General features: G+C 40.4%; 2 protein-coding genes across 5 annotated transcripts in view; one reads left to right on the top strand and one right to left on the bottom strand.

The window, feature by feature from the left end:
• The window catches only part of trioa (trio Rho guanine nucleotide exchange factor a), a 67,955-nt gene extending 63,085 nt beyond the window's left edge, over positions 1–4,870 (top strand). For both annotated transcript variants that reach the window (XM_046418702.1, XM_046418701.1), the window contains 5 exons: positions 62–183; positions 273–351; positions 477–677; positions 1,288–1,426; positions 2,139–4,870. In XM_046418702.1, coding sequence (XP_046274658.1) covers positions 62–183; positions 273–351; positions 477–677; positions 1,288–1,426; positions 2,139–2,696 — 1,099 coding nt within the window. In that variant the 3' untranslated portion in view covers positions 2,697–4,870. The remainder of the gene's footprint in view (positions 1–61; positions 184–272; positions 352–476; positions 678–1,287; positions 1,427–2,138) is intronic.
• A 4,796-nt stretch (positions 4,871–9,666) lies between these two features.
• The window catches only part of LOC124074305 (growth factor receptor-bound protein 10-like), a 41,415-nt gene continuing 33,621 nt past the window's right edge, over positions 9,667–17,460 (bottom strand). For all 3 annotated transcript variants that reach the window (XM_046417065.1, XM_046417066.1, XM_046417068.1), the window contains 4 exons: positions 17,311–17,377; positions 17,081–17,168; positions 16,556–16,649; positions 9,667–15,202 (listed from right to left, as the gene is read on the bottom strand). In XM_046417065.1, the coding sequence (XP_046273021.1) occupies positions 15,056–15,202; positions 16,556–16,649; positions 17,081–17,168; positions 17,311–17,377 (396 nt within the window). In that variant the 3' untranslated portion in view covers positions 9,667–15,055. The remainder of the gene's footprint in view (positions 15,203–16,555; positions 16,650–17,080; positions 17,169–17,310; positions 17,378–17,460) is intronic.

Raw genomic sequence — 17,460 nt, 5'->3', positions numbered from 1 at the left:
AATAGTGAAGAAGCCGAGTGTTGAAGTCAGACGTGAATGAACATGTATGTGTACATTTCAGCGATACAGGTGAAGCAACGCTGCGGATAATCGGCGTGTCCTTTGAGGACGATGGTGTTTACACTTGTGTTGCCACCAACGAGCTGGGCAGCGTAACAACTTCAGCTAGCCTCAGAGTGTTAGGTAAGAGTGCGGGTAGAGAACACAAAAGCATCCATACCTTCAGAGATTATTTGAGTGTGGACATGAATTAATTGTCTCTGTTGTCTCAGCTGTGTCCACTGATGGGATCAGAGTGAGCTGGAAGGACAACTTTGAGTCTCACTACACTGAGGTGGTTGAACTGGGAAGGTAACAGACTCTGCTTAATAGCTCCATGGTTAGACCAGTGATAGGTTTTGTTATGAATTATATTTGGTATTCAGTTTTTTTCTTCCTCATATTGATAGAAGTTTTTTTTTTTTTCTTCCCACCAGGGGTCGTTTCTCTGTTGTCAAGCGTTGTGACCAGCGGGGCACCAAACGTACAGTGGCGGTCAAACACGTGAACAAGAAGCTGATGAGGAGGGACCGGGTGACTCAGGAACTCAACCTGCTCCAGAGGCTCCAGCACCCCCACATAGTCAGCCTAATGGACACATATGAAACCCCCAGCAGCTACGCTCTGGTCTTGGAGATGTGAGTACGGACCAAAGGAAAAGAAATTTAACAAATTAAATCAGAACTAAAGCTGAAGGGATCTTGGTCTCTCTGCCTGTGTGTGTCCTTTCATTTTTCTCGACAACCGTTCATCTAATTGACTTGCATGCGTGAGTTTAAATGACAGTTAATGATTATGTTTCTGACTACTGACAACTACCCAGAGCCATGCAGAGAGAAGGTTAGGGTCAGCTAATTTGAGTTTTAATGTTAACGTTTCGATAACTCTACTCAGTGATGAACTTAGTGTTGTCAAGCTAACATGAGCAAGTCACTTTCAATAAATAATGTCAGCCTATCCTTTTCAACACCCTGGGAACCAGCTGTAAGTTTGGGTAGCTGCCTTTCTTCGGCATCAGTTCAGAATGAATTTAATCGACAGTGATATAGCAGTAAAGTTTTCCTTCTTTCATTATTGAGTCTGCGTGTTAAACTTAAGAGATACTTTTTTCAATGTATCTCGAGCAAATGAATAATACTTCAAGTGGAATTTGGCACAAAGCAAAATTCTCAACAGACACTGTAGTAGTAAATTTAACTCATTAGCTTTAATAAACCTCCATTCTCCCATGTGACGTTTGTGTTTCAGGGCTGACCAAGGTCGTCTGCTGGACTACATTGTCAGCTGGGGGAATCTGACAGAGGAGAAAGTGGCCTGCTACCTTCGGGACATTTTAGAAGCTTTACACTACCTGCACAACAGCAGGATAGTACATTTGGACGTAAAAGTAAGAACCTTCACTTAATGTCTTAATAATGTGCATGATTTTAGATATGGTAGTGCAGGAAAACTGTACATCACAGACCAGAGAGTAAAAGATCAGTATCACACTTAAAATTCTGCACAGACGGTGCAGAGTGGTCAGGTTGGGCAAAAACACAAAATCATTTGCTACGCAAATTGATACCAGTCTCTTTTCTGTATGACAAACATGGAGCTCCTGCTAGCAGCTAGCTAGCTTAGCTTAGCATAAAGCAAAGTCTGGTACAGAGTTTTTGTACAGATTAAACAAACAAGATATAGCGTTCTATTGGTGAGCTTTAGAGGTGTTGATGGGTAGATTTTGCTACCTTCAGACAAAGCCAGGCTAGCTGTTTTCCGCTGTATTCAGTCTGTATGCTAAGCTGAATCGCTGCTACCATACAAACATGAAAGTGGTAATAATCTCCTTATCTAACTGTTTGCAATAAACCAAACAAAGTGCATTTCATCAAATATCAAGCTATTCCATTAAGATGTACCCTAGCCTAAAATTGTAATACACTCAAATAGGATAAGATGAGCCTTTATTAGATAGTTCGTATTTTTCTTCTTTACACAGTAAAAGCTCATCAGTCAAGACTGTCCTTTGCAAAACACTTTCCTTATCTCAAGCTGGTTTTTATGGTGTGTTTGTACGTATATAAAACTAATGGTAACACTGTAATCCCTTTTCCCAGCCTGAGAACCTGCTGGTAGCCCACAGCTCCAGCGGCCAGCCAGTGGTCAAACTCACAGACTTTGGTGATGCTGTCCAGCTCAACAGTTCCCACTACAGTCACCCTCTGTTGGGCAGCCCTGAGTTTGCCTCCCCAGAGTTGGTCCTCGGGGAACCGGTGTCACTGACCTCTGACATGTGGAGCCTGGGCGTGGTGACATATGTGCTGCTGAGCGGCGCCTCCCCCTTCCTCGATGAAAGCGCAGAGGAGACCTGCCTCAACATCTGCCGGTTAGACTTCAGCTTCCCCAGGGATTACTTCCAGGGCGTCAGCCAGGCCGCTCGGGACTTCATCTGCCTGCTCTTGAGGACCGACCCAGGCAGGAGGCCTCCAGCTGGGCTCTGCCTTCAGGAGCCGTGGTTGCAGGTTGGGTCGGCTGACGGCCGGGCCAGGGCAGAGGGGTGCCTGGACACTTCCCGCCTCATCTCCTTCATAGACAGGAGAAAACATCAGACTGACGCCCGGGCCATCGGAGGAATCAGGAGCCTCATCCAAAGTCGCCTTCAGCCCCAAGTCTAAAGGATAGGATACTCAAGTCTAAACCAAACCTCAATCCCTACTGCATCCCGTGTGATCGTAGCAGAAAGAGGCCACAGGAACTGGACTGCAGTTTGTTGTCCAGTGCTGAGGCTGTCGGGGCTGCAGGTTCCTCTGGAACTGAGCATCATGATGGTCTAGGTGTAAAAGGAAGGAGAAATAATGAACACTGATCTTATCCTCTTTCAAAGAATGTTGATTCACTTAAGTCCTGTAGTCCTTTGACCAGTTAACCAGAGACCTTTGAGGGCCTTTGGCCAATCAGAGTCCTAGAGAACAGAGTTCTCACCTATCACCTAAATTAATGGATGCCCTTGTCTACTGCTGCTTGCTGATTTCAACTCAAAACAGATTTTGTAGTTAAGTGAACAAAAAATTAAAAAAAGGACAAAAAAGAAAAAAAAGAAAAACATTAAGAAGCAATTTATTTTCCTTTGCAAGAGTTAAAGCTGTTGAGAGGAGCCAGTTGATTGAGCCTTGACACCACTGCACAGAAGCAGAGCTTTCAGGAGAAAGTGATGCCAACAAAGCTAGTGATAGCGGTGAGGGAGACTGCCCTCTCAGTTGTTGCTAGAAGAACACAGACGTGTGTTTTTGCTCTTTTACACTAAAACTGTAACTCAGAGACTTTTGAGAAGCAGCCCTTTCTTATAGAAACAATGTATACAAACAAAAATACTGTCTCTATGTTTCCAAGAAAAAAAAATTAATTGTAGAAAATGCTCATCAGTTGAAAGTTGCTGTGCTACTTTGGACTCTGTAGAGACAGTCACTGAGGTTCTTGACTTTACTGAGACATTTATACGTCCGATCAGAGTTTTTTGATGGCTGCGCTTATATAATGTACCTAATCTAAGACACCATGATGACCATGTCGCAAGTAACAATGCTGCACTGTCCAGTCTGAGAAGAAACAATAGACATCCATCGTTTGCTTTTCCTAGAACAAAACTTGTGTTGCGCAGGTATGAGATGTTTAAGCCTTACCTTGTATATAGACTTCTGCCTTCTTTCCTCCTACATTCACAGCAGACTCCAGCTTCTGGGTGGCAGGACATGGAACGTTGGAGCCTCAGTGGCAGCAGTGACTGCCTGTCAGATGAGAGTGAATGTGGAGGCAGAGTAAGACAAATTACTGTAAATGCACTCATTGTATGTTATGTTTGATTATCATGTGCAATGTTGCGGCTTTAACATTTTATGCAACTATTTATGAAGACATCTGTTGTATCTGTAATAAATCTAGAGAAAAGCATGTACTTGGTACTGCAAGCACTGCTGGTAGTTTGTGTTTATTTGATCTCTGAGTGTTGGGACTGCCAGGCCAGGCCAGGTTAGAGGTCACAATCTACAATCATTATGGTTTGATCAAAAAATAATTTAACATTTTTTGTACTGTATGCCTCTGTAGTATTGGTACACCAAAGTTGCTCTAGCTTTATAGTACTTAATAAAAATGTTTTATTGTGATTGTTTCACTTGAGTTAGGCAATCTATGACCATGTGAAATGATTGTTTACACACTATGTTAGAGAAATGCAGTTTGGTCTCCTGTGCGCTTTGTTGAAAAGGCGGGGGATTGAAGAAAGATGGTGGAGCGTTGCAGTTTCATTAGAAGCATTGAATGGGAGATTTCTGCACATCGTTTACTAAATGGTGTTCTAACTTTATGCTCAGATACTTTTTGCCAAAATGTTCCTTCCGTAACTTCCAGTTCCTTACAAAGAAAACACCATAAAACAGCAGCTAACCAGTGGTTTTTGGTTTGACTTGTTTGCTTCGCTTTCCTAGCTGTGTGATAACCACTTGACTCTACATTAATCCAGTATGGGGGTTGAGATGTGTCACGTTTGAACTGACTCTACCAGGAACAGAAATCACAGTCCTCCGTTACCTTTTTATTTATTTGAAAGGTGTGCACAGGCCATTTAAAAACAAGGAAACTTGGACTGGATACCTCAGTTTAGGTTTGTGTTTTTTTCCCCATTGTTGTTTGTCCTTTTTTTGTCATGTTTGTTTCCGGTTTCATTTGTTTCATGTTTGCTATTTGTTTGTTTTTTATCTTTGCATGTATATTTCTTTGTACAGACCATTATTTGTAAATATCCTCATTTTGCCATCAGTTATTTGAAAATTAAACATAAAGAAGTCATGTATCTTGTTCTACATTTTTCTTGAAGTCTTGTTTATTATTTCTTTTTGTGTTTTATTATTTGGACAGCTGTATTTTGCAGCCCTTTTCCATGGGAGCCTGCAGGTTTTCATCCTAGTTATGAAACCAGACGAGCTACAGTAGGACGAGTATCTGAAGGGCTCTGTTCGCTCTGTGGAATAGTCTTTGTAACAACAGTGTTCAACTAATAATGAGATTTTCAAGACACAATATTCACCCACATTATCAAACCTGTATGATAAAGCTCCCTTTCATTTGGTTATTAATGATTTTTGAGCACTGAGCACAACATATAGCTCAGCCTATTACAGTACATATCAAATAGACAATTTACATCACACAATCTCTTTACATTAACCAAGATATTTAAAAATCACAAAAACAGACCTTTCAACAGCAGAAGTGTTGATCAAATTTAAGGTGGTCATTCAAAGCTCGCTCTCAGGTTCGTGTTTTTATCGTGGGTGTAGAACAGGTTTGCATCCTTTAATGTTCGAAAAACAAGATTTTTCTAATGCTTTCCATCGCGGCAGCATATTATTGACCTTCAGTCTGAAAGGCTTTGAGCAAAAGTGCCATCAACAAAACAAGAAATAGCTGAGTGCTAAGGCTGCACAAAAAATAGAGTAACCGGCATCTCAACTGTCCTTCAAAATAAAAGCATTAGTCGAGCATCGCCCCAGGCTGGGAGTTACTGCATTAGCTGAGCAACATGCTGACACCTAATTCAATCAATCTGAAGCTAATCTACCAAATTAACAGTAAAAAAAACACATCAAACACTGCAAGACTTAAAGCCTGAAGTCTGGTCACAGACAGCCGTTGTTGATCCATCCTTTATCTTGTATGGTCACACACAAAATTAAATAGTTTACAAGCCGTTATGGAAACACTTCACTCAAAACATAAAGTTAATCCACTTGGTCTTGACATCCTCAGATCAGAGTGGATGAGAACTTTTGTGAGGATATTTATAAGCCAACAACAGCGCAGCTCACATGTTTAGCTCAAAGATAAGAAATGGACAAGATCTGATTGACAATATCCAGTGGTTTCACACTTAGAAATGTTGAAATGTAATCATCTCTCAAAATATCCTGCCAAAGCTGTACCCTCCACATGTTCAGAGCCAAAGAGTGAGGCGGGCAGCACCTCTGTGGGGGTGGAGCAGAGCCCTGAGTTGAAGTTGGTGCTGTGTTACATAGTGACGTAGAGAAGTTACAGAAGCATAGGCTGGACTACTGGCCAGGTTTTTCAGGCTGTTCAGGAGCCTTATTTTCTGTAGGAGAGAACAGCTCCCTTTGGCATGGATTTGGAGCATATAGATGTTTTGCATGCACAAAAAACTGTATTACACACTACAGGAAAGGTCAGAGAAGGGAAAAACATAATATGTCCTTTCTAATATTAACCAAGTGGGCGTCTCTGCTATGCAATGCCTACTTCAAAAGGTCTCTGTCTAGTTAGTGGCATCTTAGGTAATCCTTAAAATAACATTTTGTACTTGGAAATACATATTTTATCTGGGCCTTGCAAAGAACTTATGCTCTAACACTCTAGTCTGGTCTACTCGCTAACAGCATCTAAGAATAGCTCTGCAAAATGTAATTAGACGTACAGTATGTGTACACAAGAGTAATTATCTCCCAGTCTCTTTTCAGCACACATTTGATAGATGACAGAGCCTACCTAATTAAGCAGCCAGGTTGATACTGTTGGTTTATTTTAGCTTATTACAGAAAGATCAATATCTGTGTACATGTCAGCTGATAAGTAACATGAAATGACATGATAAAACTGTTACGTTAAGTTTGTCCAACAGAGAGCACTGGCCAGCTTACTTTCCACTTCCCTCAGCACGTATGCGCTCGGTCACTATGAGCCTTTTGTCTGAACTCTACGGTGCGAACACTTCTTCCTACAGATACCCCTTCCTTTGGTGTTTTGATGATGGCAGAGCAGCGCGCTGTCTGACATGTCACTCTTAAATCTCAACCTGTTTCAGATCTGGCGACTGAAAATCACAGCATGTGATCCATATCAGTGTCATCAGACTATTCAATGAGCTCTGCCACCCTTTAATTCAGGTTTCTCCTTTAATTTGTAACTGTTCTTTTTCTTGGTCGAATTCCTTTTATAGCCACTAGTGGGTGTTTATTTATATAATGTGTTTATCTCAAAAGCAGCTTAATTTTGCTTGGCTGATTAAAGGGAGACAGTTTAAGTCTTGCAATTAAGTTACAAAAGTATATTCTAAAAGATAAAAAATCTTAAAAGTTAGTCTTGTTATTATCTAGAGATTTGATTCCGGTCAAAAACAATAGCCTACACTGCCCTCAAGTGGCTCTTTGGTCACATTAAAAGAAGAATTTGCTTAACAGGACTCAGATGATATTTCATGTGCTTAATTATTTATGTTTTATCCTCCAAGATCCTTGAGGGGGACTGTTAGATGCCATCAACATCTATTTGTCCATGACACTACCAGAGAGTAATGTAAGAACATTGGATCTGTGGAAAATAAACCTGTTAGATACCAGCTATTTCCAGTTACAATATCCAACAATATCCACTCATGCAGGAGTGGCACGTAGAGGCAGAAAAGTTCTTTCTTACCTTGCATTTATCTTGTGTTGACTCAGCAGGACTTGATGCAATCTGTCTTCTACAATGCTTGAAGTCTGGCTTATTTTCTGGGCCCTTGAGATGATGCCCTCACATGTCTCAGGAGGGACACGTCAATACTTGAATTTGATGTGTTTCTGAGTAGATGAACAGTAAACACAATTTCACTGTGTCCTGTTCAAAAAATATGTTATTTCTGCAAAACATCACAAGGTTGTCCTCGCTTTCCAAAAATGTCCTCATTCTGTTGGTTAACTGTCAAGACTGAACTATGGATCAAAACCCAAATGCACGACTCTCAAAGTTTCAAAATAAAGTTTTTATTCACAAAAGTCCAAAACTTTCCTTTCTTCGAAGAGGAAAAAACCTACACTAAACTAAGAAACAAAAACTCACTAGACTGAACCTAGGCTAAGAAAACAAACTGAAAAAATGTCACAAAATAACAAGACTGGGGAATGGGAATGGGAATGGCATGGAGATTAACGCTGATTGTCTGACACAAGGGACAAGATGAACTGATACAGGACAAAGGAAGACGAAAACTATATACACACACACAAGGTAAGGGCACAGGTGGAGACAATCAGGGCGGAGACAGGTAATCCCAAAGGAGGGAAAACAGACAAAGGGAAAAAGCAAAGCTGACGACAATAGATACAGACAGGAAGTAGTGACAAAATAAAACAGGAACTCACAAGACAACAAAATGATAAATTAACTTAACGTTTCCTGGAGATGACAGTTAACAACTTGCTACACACTATATAGCAAATACAAGTTTACGCACACAAACACTGTGCACTTACTGTTAATACAGCAGCTTGTCCACTGGCATCCAACACACCAGTAAAATAATTGAGGTTGGCTGGGTCTGCTGCCTGCTAAAATGAGTTTAGACTAGACCTGGAGGGTGTGTTACAAAGCAAGTTTGACGTGAGCCGGCCCAGTCAGAGATAATTGAGTATCACAGTGGTGGTTATCAAATTTCTTTGTTGATTCAGGCTATCTGCTTCAGCCTCTGTGAGCATTTCCACAAAACAGGACATCTGGTTGACAAAATGGTCCAATCGCATGCCGCCTACTTCAGCTAAGACACTGTCCTATAATGAAGGACACATGGAAACAACTTCAATTTTTAGCCAAATAAAAATGAAATGAATTTTATTGATTAAACATTATGAATACCAACAGACTAATCAATTTTGAATCAGTTGTAAAACAGACACTGGCAACAAACAGGACCAAGAATTAAAACATAATCTAAAGTCTATGGTGGCTGTGCTTTCATCACTCTTACGTTCACTTCCTATTCCACTATATTCAGCCTTCCCATAGTTAGACTATTTTAAAGGTTGAGATTTTAAATGAAAATCAAAAATTCATAAAGGAAACCCTAAAGAGCCTTTGCATGGGGCAGCCCTCCCTATGGGCACCAATTTGCTGAACTATCTAACTATACGTAATGTGGTTAAAGTAATTCCATCCTGAGCCGCTAGAACAGTAGAATTCTGCCTGTACATTGAAGCAGAATTTAACTACTGATAATGTCATATTTTATATCATTCACAGAAGCCATTTCTCTATAAAAATAAACAAATACTTTTGATGCTTTAATTACATTTTGCTGATAATACTGCACTTTTACAGTAGGAATTTTTTTTTAATGGAGTAATATTACATGACGATATTGGAAGTTTTACTTAAGTATAAGTATAAGCATATGCAAGTAAGTATAAGAAACAGTATATGCATGACATTTTTAGTATTATTATTTATTATTTTATACTAGTATTAGTATTATCTGAAATTGTGAATTTAAAATGTGTAAAGAACTCATGTATATGAGATAAATTTGATATTATTAATAGATCTTTTTGAATTTGAAAAGCTTTGTATGTTTTTGAACACATGCCAAGGATCTGCAGTACAGTAGTTATACTGCCTTGTTTGTAAAATCATTAGAGCATTAAAGTCAGCGAGCACACAGGCCTCATTTTATTTCTGGCCAGTCAAAAACGTAAAAGCATTACGTTAGCAAAAGTTCAAGATTATACAAACCTGATCTGACCCGCTTGCTCTCACTGATGATCAATAGTACCCTCTGATCAGGAGGCTGCTCAAACACAGAATAACACAGTACTAGGCCAGCCATTTTTGGTTCATAGCAAGGCTGTATTTTATTCTAATTTCCAATAAACAGAGAATATATCAGTCCCTTATTTGTACAAAAATACCTGAACAGGATATAATGGAGATCCAGGAGCCATACAGACAGAATGAAGCAGAGCACAGTGGGGTTATCAGAAAAAATGATTCTGGTTCACTTGCTTTCATTTTACTTTCCCTGAAATGATTATTTAACTTCAGCTTATGACTTCAACCCAAAAATAAAACACAACCAACAGCGAGTCAGTTTCATTTGCACCTACACTGTGAGTCACCAATTTCGACCTGTATGCAATGTTGACCTGATACTAGGATTTAGTTCCAGTAGGATTATGCTGTTGCAGCTAGCTGTAAATGGATGCAGCGAGTGGACGGATGGCAACTAAGGACTTGATGCTGTTCATAAACAAGAGGCACCTGCTGCAACAATAGGATTAGTACAGAAAAATAATTTTAAAACTTTGTTATGCACCTTAAAATGAGAGTAAATGAACATAATGAAATGCAAAACCTTCTTGAGCTACAGCATATACGGTAATTGCACTACTTGCGATGAAAGGTGTACAAAAGCTGCTAAGACTATCCCCAAGGGTTAAGTGTTGGTGTGTGTGCTCTTGTGTGTGTTTGTGTGTGTGTGTGTGTGTGTGTGTGTGTGTGTGTGTGTGTGTGTGCTGAACAAGTTTAATATCAAACATTTACTGTCTCGAAAGTGAAAGTAAATGAATGGAACCAGATGTGACAGACTGAGAGGATATATTCTGTAGATGTGGTTTTAAAACAAAATGGCATCAGAATTGAAAACTGGCAGATTTGAAGACTGTCAGCATGTCAGCTTATACACACATCTGATGTTCAGAAATTTGACACGTGCCAAAAATCCAGTTTGATCTCTTCAAATAAAATAAAAAAACAGCTTAATTTAATACTGTATATACTGTGGTATATTCTTTTTTCATATATATAAAAGGTCATTTTGTGGCAAACCAAAGAAAATACACAATAATGTCAATATACACACAATCAAATAATGGAAAAAAAGGACAAAATAAATCATTCTTCATTTTACACGGAGTTATGAGCAAAAGCATAACACCCCATACATAGTGATCTGTGACCTAGGTACAGTGTTAGATCTACGTCTTCTCCATAGCTTCACATATTTAGAAAACAAATGATACTGTATACTGGTATATTCATATACTTGGGCTTGTGTATAGGATTGCATTGTAGCACAGTGATTAAAAATGGAGGGAGAAGGAGAGGATGGTGGCTCGCCCCTGCTGACCCAAAACAATGTGGTTTCTTTGACTGACAGGAAGGAACCTCATCTGAGCACTGAGAATGCTGGGATACCTCCAGCTAAACTCCCGTCTCCTGTAAATCCACGGCTTAGCTTGACTTTACCCAACTGACAGAAAGCCTTCCTCTTACAATCTCAAAAAAAGCAAGTTATGATAACCAGCACACTTAGCAATCCTGAATAGTAAATATAACAGTCTGGCCATCGACACACACACACACAAACAAACACACACACACACGCATTCACCACAGGGTCATAGCTTACAGGCTGGACACAGGTAGGAAAGGGGGGTAGGGGTTCAAGCATTATCCAATCCCTGGAGAGAGAGAGAGAGGGAGGGAGGGAGTCTGCCCTGGCTGACTAGAAAGGCCTGATTGGTGGAACGCAGAGCTGGTGAGTCAGTCAAGTCACGCAATTGGTTGAATGGTGGCAGTGGCTTGCGAGTCAATGACAGTACTTGGAGAGAGTTTAGTTAGCCTGGCAGGGTGTCTGATGGCCTCGTGCAAACCCTGTTCACTCAGTCTGGCACAGGATAAAGAGGAGGTGCAGGTGAGGGCGGGAGGACAAAGCAAAGCTTTTCATTCGCTGGTCACGCGACAGTAGGAGAGGGCAGGAAAAGACTTCAAAAGCATGTTCCTACAAATTCATTCATTTTTCTTTCAGATGCGGAGAGAAAATAAAAATCCACTCAGATCATCTGTTTAAGCCACTAAATTAGCTATTTTTTAGTTAAATACAGCATGTGAAAAAAGCTGTGTTTTGTTACCACTAGGTGGTGACAAAGTTGGACATTTTCAATTCCTACATATCACGGCTTTAGGTAATATTTGTTTAGTGATTAAATGTCATAGTCTACTTTTTTGGTGGACAAAGGCTTCCTACTTCATCTCCCAGAATAATAATTACATTTTTGATTTCGTTTGAATTTTGCCATGAATTACACATTTGTCAATTTACAATTTAATTTCTCAAGTCAAGAAAGTCACAGTTTGACACAAAGAGAGTTAAATACCACAACCTTCACCTTGGCATAGAAAGAATATTAAGAGGTGAAAATCACAGCAGGTCTGGCCATGTTGACAGCTACAGCTATGTGAAAGGAATTGTGTAAGCTAGCTGCACATGGAACCGGCTTTACAAGGTTTAATTCAAGGGTTTTAGTGAATGTTAATCAAGTCAGTGTCATTTACAAGACTGCTGAGACTGTGCATAGTCTTTCTAATTATATATTTCTATACTTTAACAGTTTTATGACAAACTGACTTTCTTCAGTTGCAAATGAATTCTTTAAAATTGACAAAAATGTACAATTAATAGCACAGTTCAAACAGAATCAAAAAATGTTTCTCTCACCATTAACTGCTGTACATAATTTTGCATCTCTATGTTGTGTTCAAGGAAATACTGCCATGCAGTCACAGAAGGTGAGCAAGGTAGCTACATTATTATACATTTGCCATTTTTTTTCCCATTTGTCTGTAAAATGACAGAAATTTGTGAAAACTGTACATCATAATTTCCTTCATACCAAGGTCCACAAGATATTCAGTTTACTACAGGACAAAAAAAGCACAAATGCTCACACTGGAGAAGTTGGAGCCATCACGTTTTTGCTTAAAAACTATCCAAACTGTTACCAGTCAATTTTCTACAGAATAATCAATTGATCATTTCAGCTCTAAATGATTCATGAACACTGGTATAGCTAACCCTACTGACCACTTGCCTGAGGGCTGCAAGGCATTCTGGTCTACTGAGGCTACCTGATGTTCACCACTGATGCTAACAGTCTGCTGCAGATATCTGGACATCTTATATTTTAACCATGTATGTGCAGAAATAAGATACAGCACCCAATGAAGAAATAAGCTCAGAAATGGAAGGTTACACACCAGTACCTGTTTTCTAAAGCATATTCAAGTAGATTTTCAATTTTAAGAAATAGTTTGACATTTTGGAAAATATTTGCTTTCTTACCAAGAGAAAGATGATAAGATCGATACCATTGTCATGTCTTTAGTTTATCTGACACAGTGTAGGAAAAGAATCCAGGGAACACATACCTGAAAAAGTCAAGGAGAAACCCATTAAATCCATGACTGGCGGTCTGTACTGCAAATATGAAGCTACCATACTGCAGCTGGTTATCCTAGCTTAGCTTAGGAAGTGACTGCACCTGGAATAGTCCAGCACACAACAGATGGTAAAACCACAAATTGTCTTTTTCAATGAGACATAACATGGCAGATTTTGTTACCTTTTGACAGAGCCAATCTAGCTGCTTCCCCCCGTTTCCAGGCTTTATGCTAAGCTAAGCTAACTGGCTGCAGGCTGAAGTTTCACATTTACAGATGTGAGATTTTTATCGATCTTCCCATTTAACTTTCAGTAAGAATGTGAACAAGAGTATTTCCAAAAATTGTTATCATTTAACATAATCTTAAACACTGATGTAATTCCATCCTCGTAAAATCTGTTACTATATGTGCATTTTAATATAACTTGGATTTCATGCGCAACGCTTGCAATTTTCACTTAAGGCGAGTGAATCTCATTTGACTGTGTGCTGATGAACAGTCAACTGAGTTCACATTTCAAGTTATTTCTTCAATTCCGTATTAAAACAAACAAAACAAGATGTAATGGGAGTGCTTTTGTTGATTTGTCTTTTCTAAGAGTGAGTGAACAGTGGTCAGAATCTGAATGGGACACCTCCAACCCACCAACGTCAAATCGAGATAAATAAAATGTGCAAGCAGTGAGCTCAGACTTAGGAAAAGAAAATAACATTCAAAGAAAAATTCACCTACAGATTTAACCCTTTCAATTAAAAAAAAAATATATTGTAGAAGCCTGGGGGTGGACGTACTTTTCAGGAGTCTATTTAACAGTCTTCCTCCTCTTCATCACTGCAGACACTTCAAGAGCACATTCATTTTTTTACCAAAGCATGGTCATGTTGGTTCAAGCCACACAGAGGTCCAAGATATTCTTAAACCTGTCTGAAAGGCACTGCATAATCAGCCGTGACTCTCTTTGCTCCCACGCCACTGTAATCCAATCAAAACTCGTGGAAATTCACATGCATCCTTCTAAAAAGGGGGGAGGAGAAGGAGGACGAACAGAAAGCAGCTTCATTTAGCTGGAGACAACAGCTGTCATCTGTCCGCCCAGGAGTGCAAAACTAGTTCTGCATTGAATCAACAGTAATAAAACAGCATTAAAATGACATCAAGTAATCAACTCTACAGGAGAGGCTTGTTACAGCGTTCCTGATAAACATTCCTCTGTCCTTTCAGCAATCCCTCGCCACTGCTCTGCTTTTCTTCCTTTAGCTACTTCTCTTTTTTCTCACAACTTTTCTCTGAGCTTTTGTGGAGGAGGAGAGGTGGTATCAGGGTTGCACCAGGGGATTGTGGGACAAGACACAGTAGAGAGGCCGCATCAAGTCCGCTCGGGTTGTGGTGGTGGTGGTGGTGGTGGTGGTGGGGTGTGTGGGGTGTCAGCTTATCCAGACTGGACTGCACAGGTTGAGAAGACTCCTGGATCATGTTTGATAAGACCCAGAGAGGTTCCCGTCCATCCCTGATGATTGATGAGGAAGTCAGAGGGTGGTGCTCCCCGCCCTCCTCGGGTGGGGTGGGCACCACAGCTTATCAGGCCTGGAGGATGAGGGAGGTTGTGGGGCTGAAGGGTGAGGGATTCTGAGGGGTGGGGGATCCATCTGGGACAGACCTTAGCTGTCTCGTGGTTCACAACATATGGTCTCTCTCTCCAGGATCAAAACGGCAATGACAAAACGACTGAGTCTCCTTGATAACGTTGCAGGAGCCGGGCAGCTGCTGGGTCTACTATCTGGAACTGTTCAAACGGTTGCCATTCAAACATCCAAACAGCGGTAAGGCAGAGAAACGCACGGGCTCCCGCTGAGTTGCTCACATCCCGAAACTTGACTTTTCTCTATCTCCTCAACCTCATTGCGTTGGTGAGGGAGGGGCAGATGGGGGGGGGGGGGGATCTCAGGGTGAGAGGTGTGCAAAAGGGGGGTGGAGGTGTTGGGGGTTTGGAGTGTCACAAGGCCACAGCGGTACAGGGGTGTTTGAGCTTGCAGGGCAGCACTCCTCTGTTGAGCTGGTAAAACTCCACCAGATGGATCAGGTCAGTGAACTTGGTGGCGCCGTCATCAAGGCTGAAGAACACCTGACCGTCCTCCTCACACTTTAGGCCAGTGCCAGAGGGAGGAGAGAGGACAGTTAACCATCGCATGACAGTAAGGTTTGCATATTGAAAAAATGACATCATCAGACAGGTGAGAGCAGCGTAGGGAAAAATCATCATCATGTTAGCATTGTCATTGTGAGCATGCAAGTATGTTAATATTGGCCTTTGGCACTGCTGGCATAGCTGCAGACTCTTGTTAAAATAAATATCCCATTCTTTATTCATGTGTATACTGCTCTGCATGCACACTTCACATTATTACAAGTTTTTTAAGTTAACCACAGCTGTTGCACCTATACAGTCCTATACAGTGTCCTAACATTTACAAGTATTAGGCCAGCTTTCTCAAAACCTCACTTTCTGCATAGGTAGATACCTCTAGGGGAAAGTGGAAAAGTGTAGTCTCGCGTTTGTGTGCTGTTCTTTGAGTGAACTAGCCCTTTATGCCAAGTCAAAAACATATTTCAAAATCTTAAAACAGAATAACTGCCTTAGGCACCAGTCAAGATGCAGTTTACATCCATGTCTGTCCAGACTCACGTAGTGACTTAGAGGCAATACCATCAATCAATACCATCAAAGCCAATGAACTTGTGATGACTACGATGCTTTAAATGTGGATGTACTCCACAGAAGCTAAATTTCAAAATGTGCAAGCTTCACACACATTTACGACCTGGCAGCACATGAGATCAGTCAGTAACACATTTCATGCTGTAGCCCAGTCACAAACTGCAGGAACAGCCTCAAAAGCTAGCCATCGTGTCCACCTTTTCTGAAAGCTCAATGATATCCAAGCCATCCATTTTACAAAGCATGCCATACTTTATATTTATAACTTTTATTTAGTTTATTTATTATGTGTTTGAGTTGTCCATCAGCACCTCCGTCCATTTGTCCGTCCCATTCTCGTGAATGAGTTAAGTAAGCCTTAAGGGAATTTCTTCCAATTTTACACAAATATCAACTTGAACTCTAGGATGAACTGATCCGACTGCAGCAAAGGTCGCTGTCACATGTTTTTAGCCATAACCAAAGAATTCATGCACTGATTATGACAAAATTTCACACAAATATCTAAAATGATGAAGTGATGACATTTTATATCCAAAAGGTCAAAGGTCACCTTCACTGTAACATCATAACATCAATAATCTTGAGTGTCAATCTCAAAACTATGCTGATTACAGTATTTTTACTGTAAATTTTACTGTCCTGAGAAAAAAAAATCAACCTGTGAGCACTAATTTGAGATGCGTGATTTCTAAGAGAGTAAAGCAGTGATCTGCCTCACTGTGTCTTGACTGATTTTACAAGTGTAATATGACTGTATGGTACAATGTGACTGACCGGAAGGATCTGGAAGTGCTTGATCTTCTGGTGGTGGCACAAGGTGAGCACAAATGCCTTGGGATTACTCTGACTGTCCCGCAACAGGAATAACCTGACACACAGAACGTTGAGGGACACAGAAATGATTAATGCAAAGCATGACATATACATCACTACTGTAACTCCATTTCAGTGGTTTTTCATACGCTTATGTTTCAAATGCTTGGCGATGTGCCGCTGCATGAGCTGAAGCAGCTGCGACTCACTGAGAACCTTATCTTAATCCACCGGGTAAAGGCTAAGATTGTGGTTGTCAAGTCAAAAGGCTGATTTTAGACACAGACATTTTACAGATCTAAGGTTTTCTTGGCAGCAGTGATGTCTATATTTTTTACATTTTTTTAAATTCATATTTTATTCATATAGTTCCCGTTTGACAAAATAATCTTCATTTAACTTGCTTTTTTTCCAAAGCTTTTCATATGAGGAACATCTTTAGCGATAATGTCACAAAAAGTGAGTTCAATATATAAATGCTCTTACCCGTCTACTTGGCCTTGCTGTATGATCATTCTGTGGGCTTCCTCTCTCATGATGCGTCCATGAAACCATACCTGTGTCCTGTGGATCACTGAAAAACACACATCTTTGAGTTTCAGTTTTCTTATTTCTACCACCTTGGACAACATTCAGACATATAGTTCAGTCTTTGGCTACAGCAATAGTCTGTACAGGACAATTAATGTTGTATTTGTGGTTTGAAGTGAGAGTACCTGTGCTCAGAGAGGATGGGTGCAGGGGGCTGGGACTGCCCAGCACATTCATACGCTGACTCCGTTTCTATGCAAAAGACAGTACATGTGCAACATTTACCATAAGATAGCAACATATCAAACCAAGGTCCTCAACATCCAGATTCAACA

Source organism: Scatophagus argus, chromosome 17, assembly GCF_020382885.2.
Source record: "Scatophagus argus isolate fScaArg1 chromosome 17, fScaArg1.pri, whole genome shotgun sequence".
NCBI lineage: Eukaryota > Metazoa > Chordata > Actinopteri > Scatophagidae > Scatophagus > Scatophagus argus.
The sequence above is the reverse complement of the archived record's forward strand: the minus strand, read 5'-3'. Positions and strand labels throughout refer to the sequence as shown.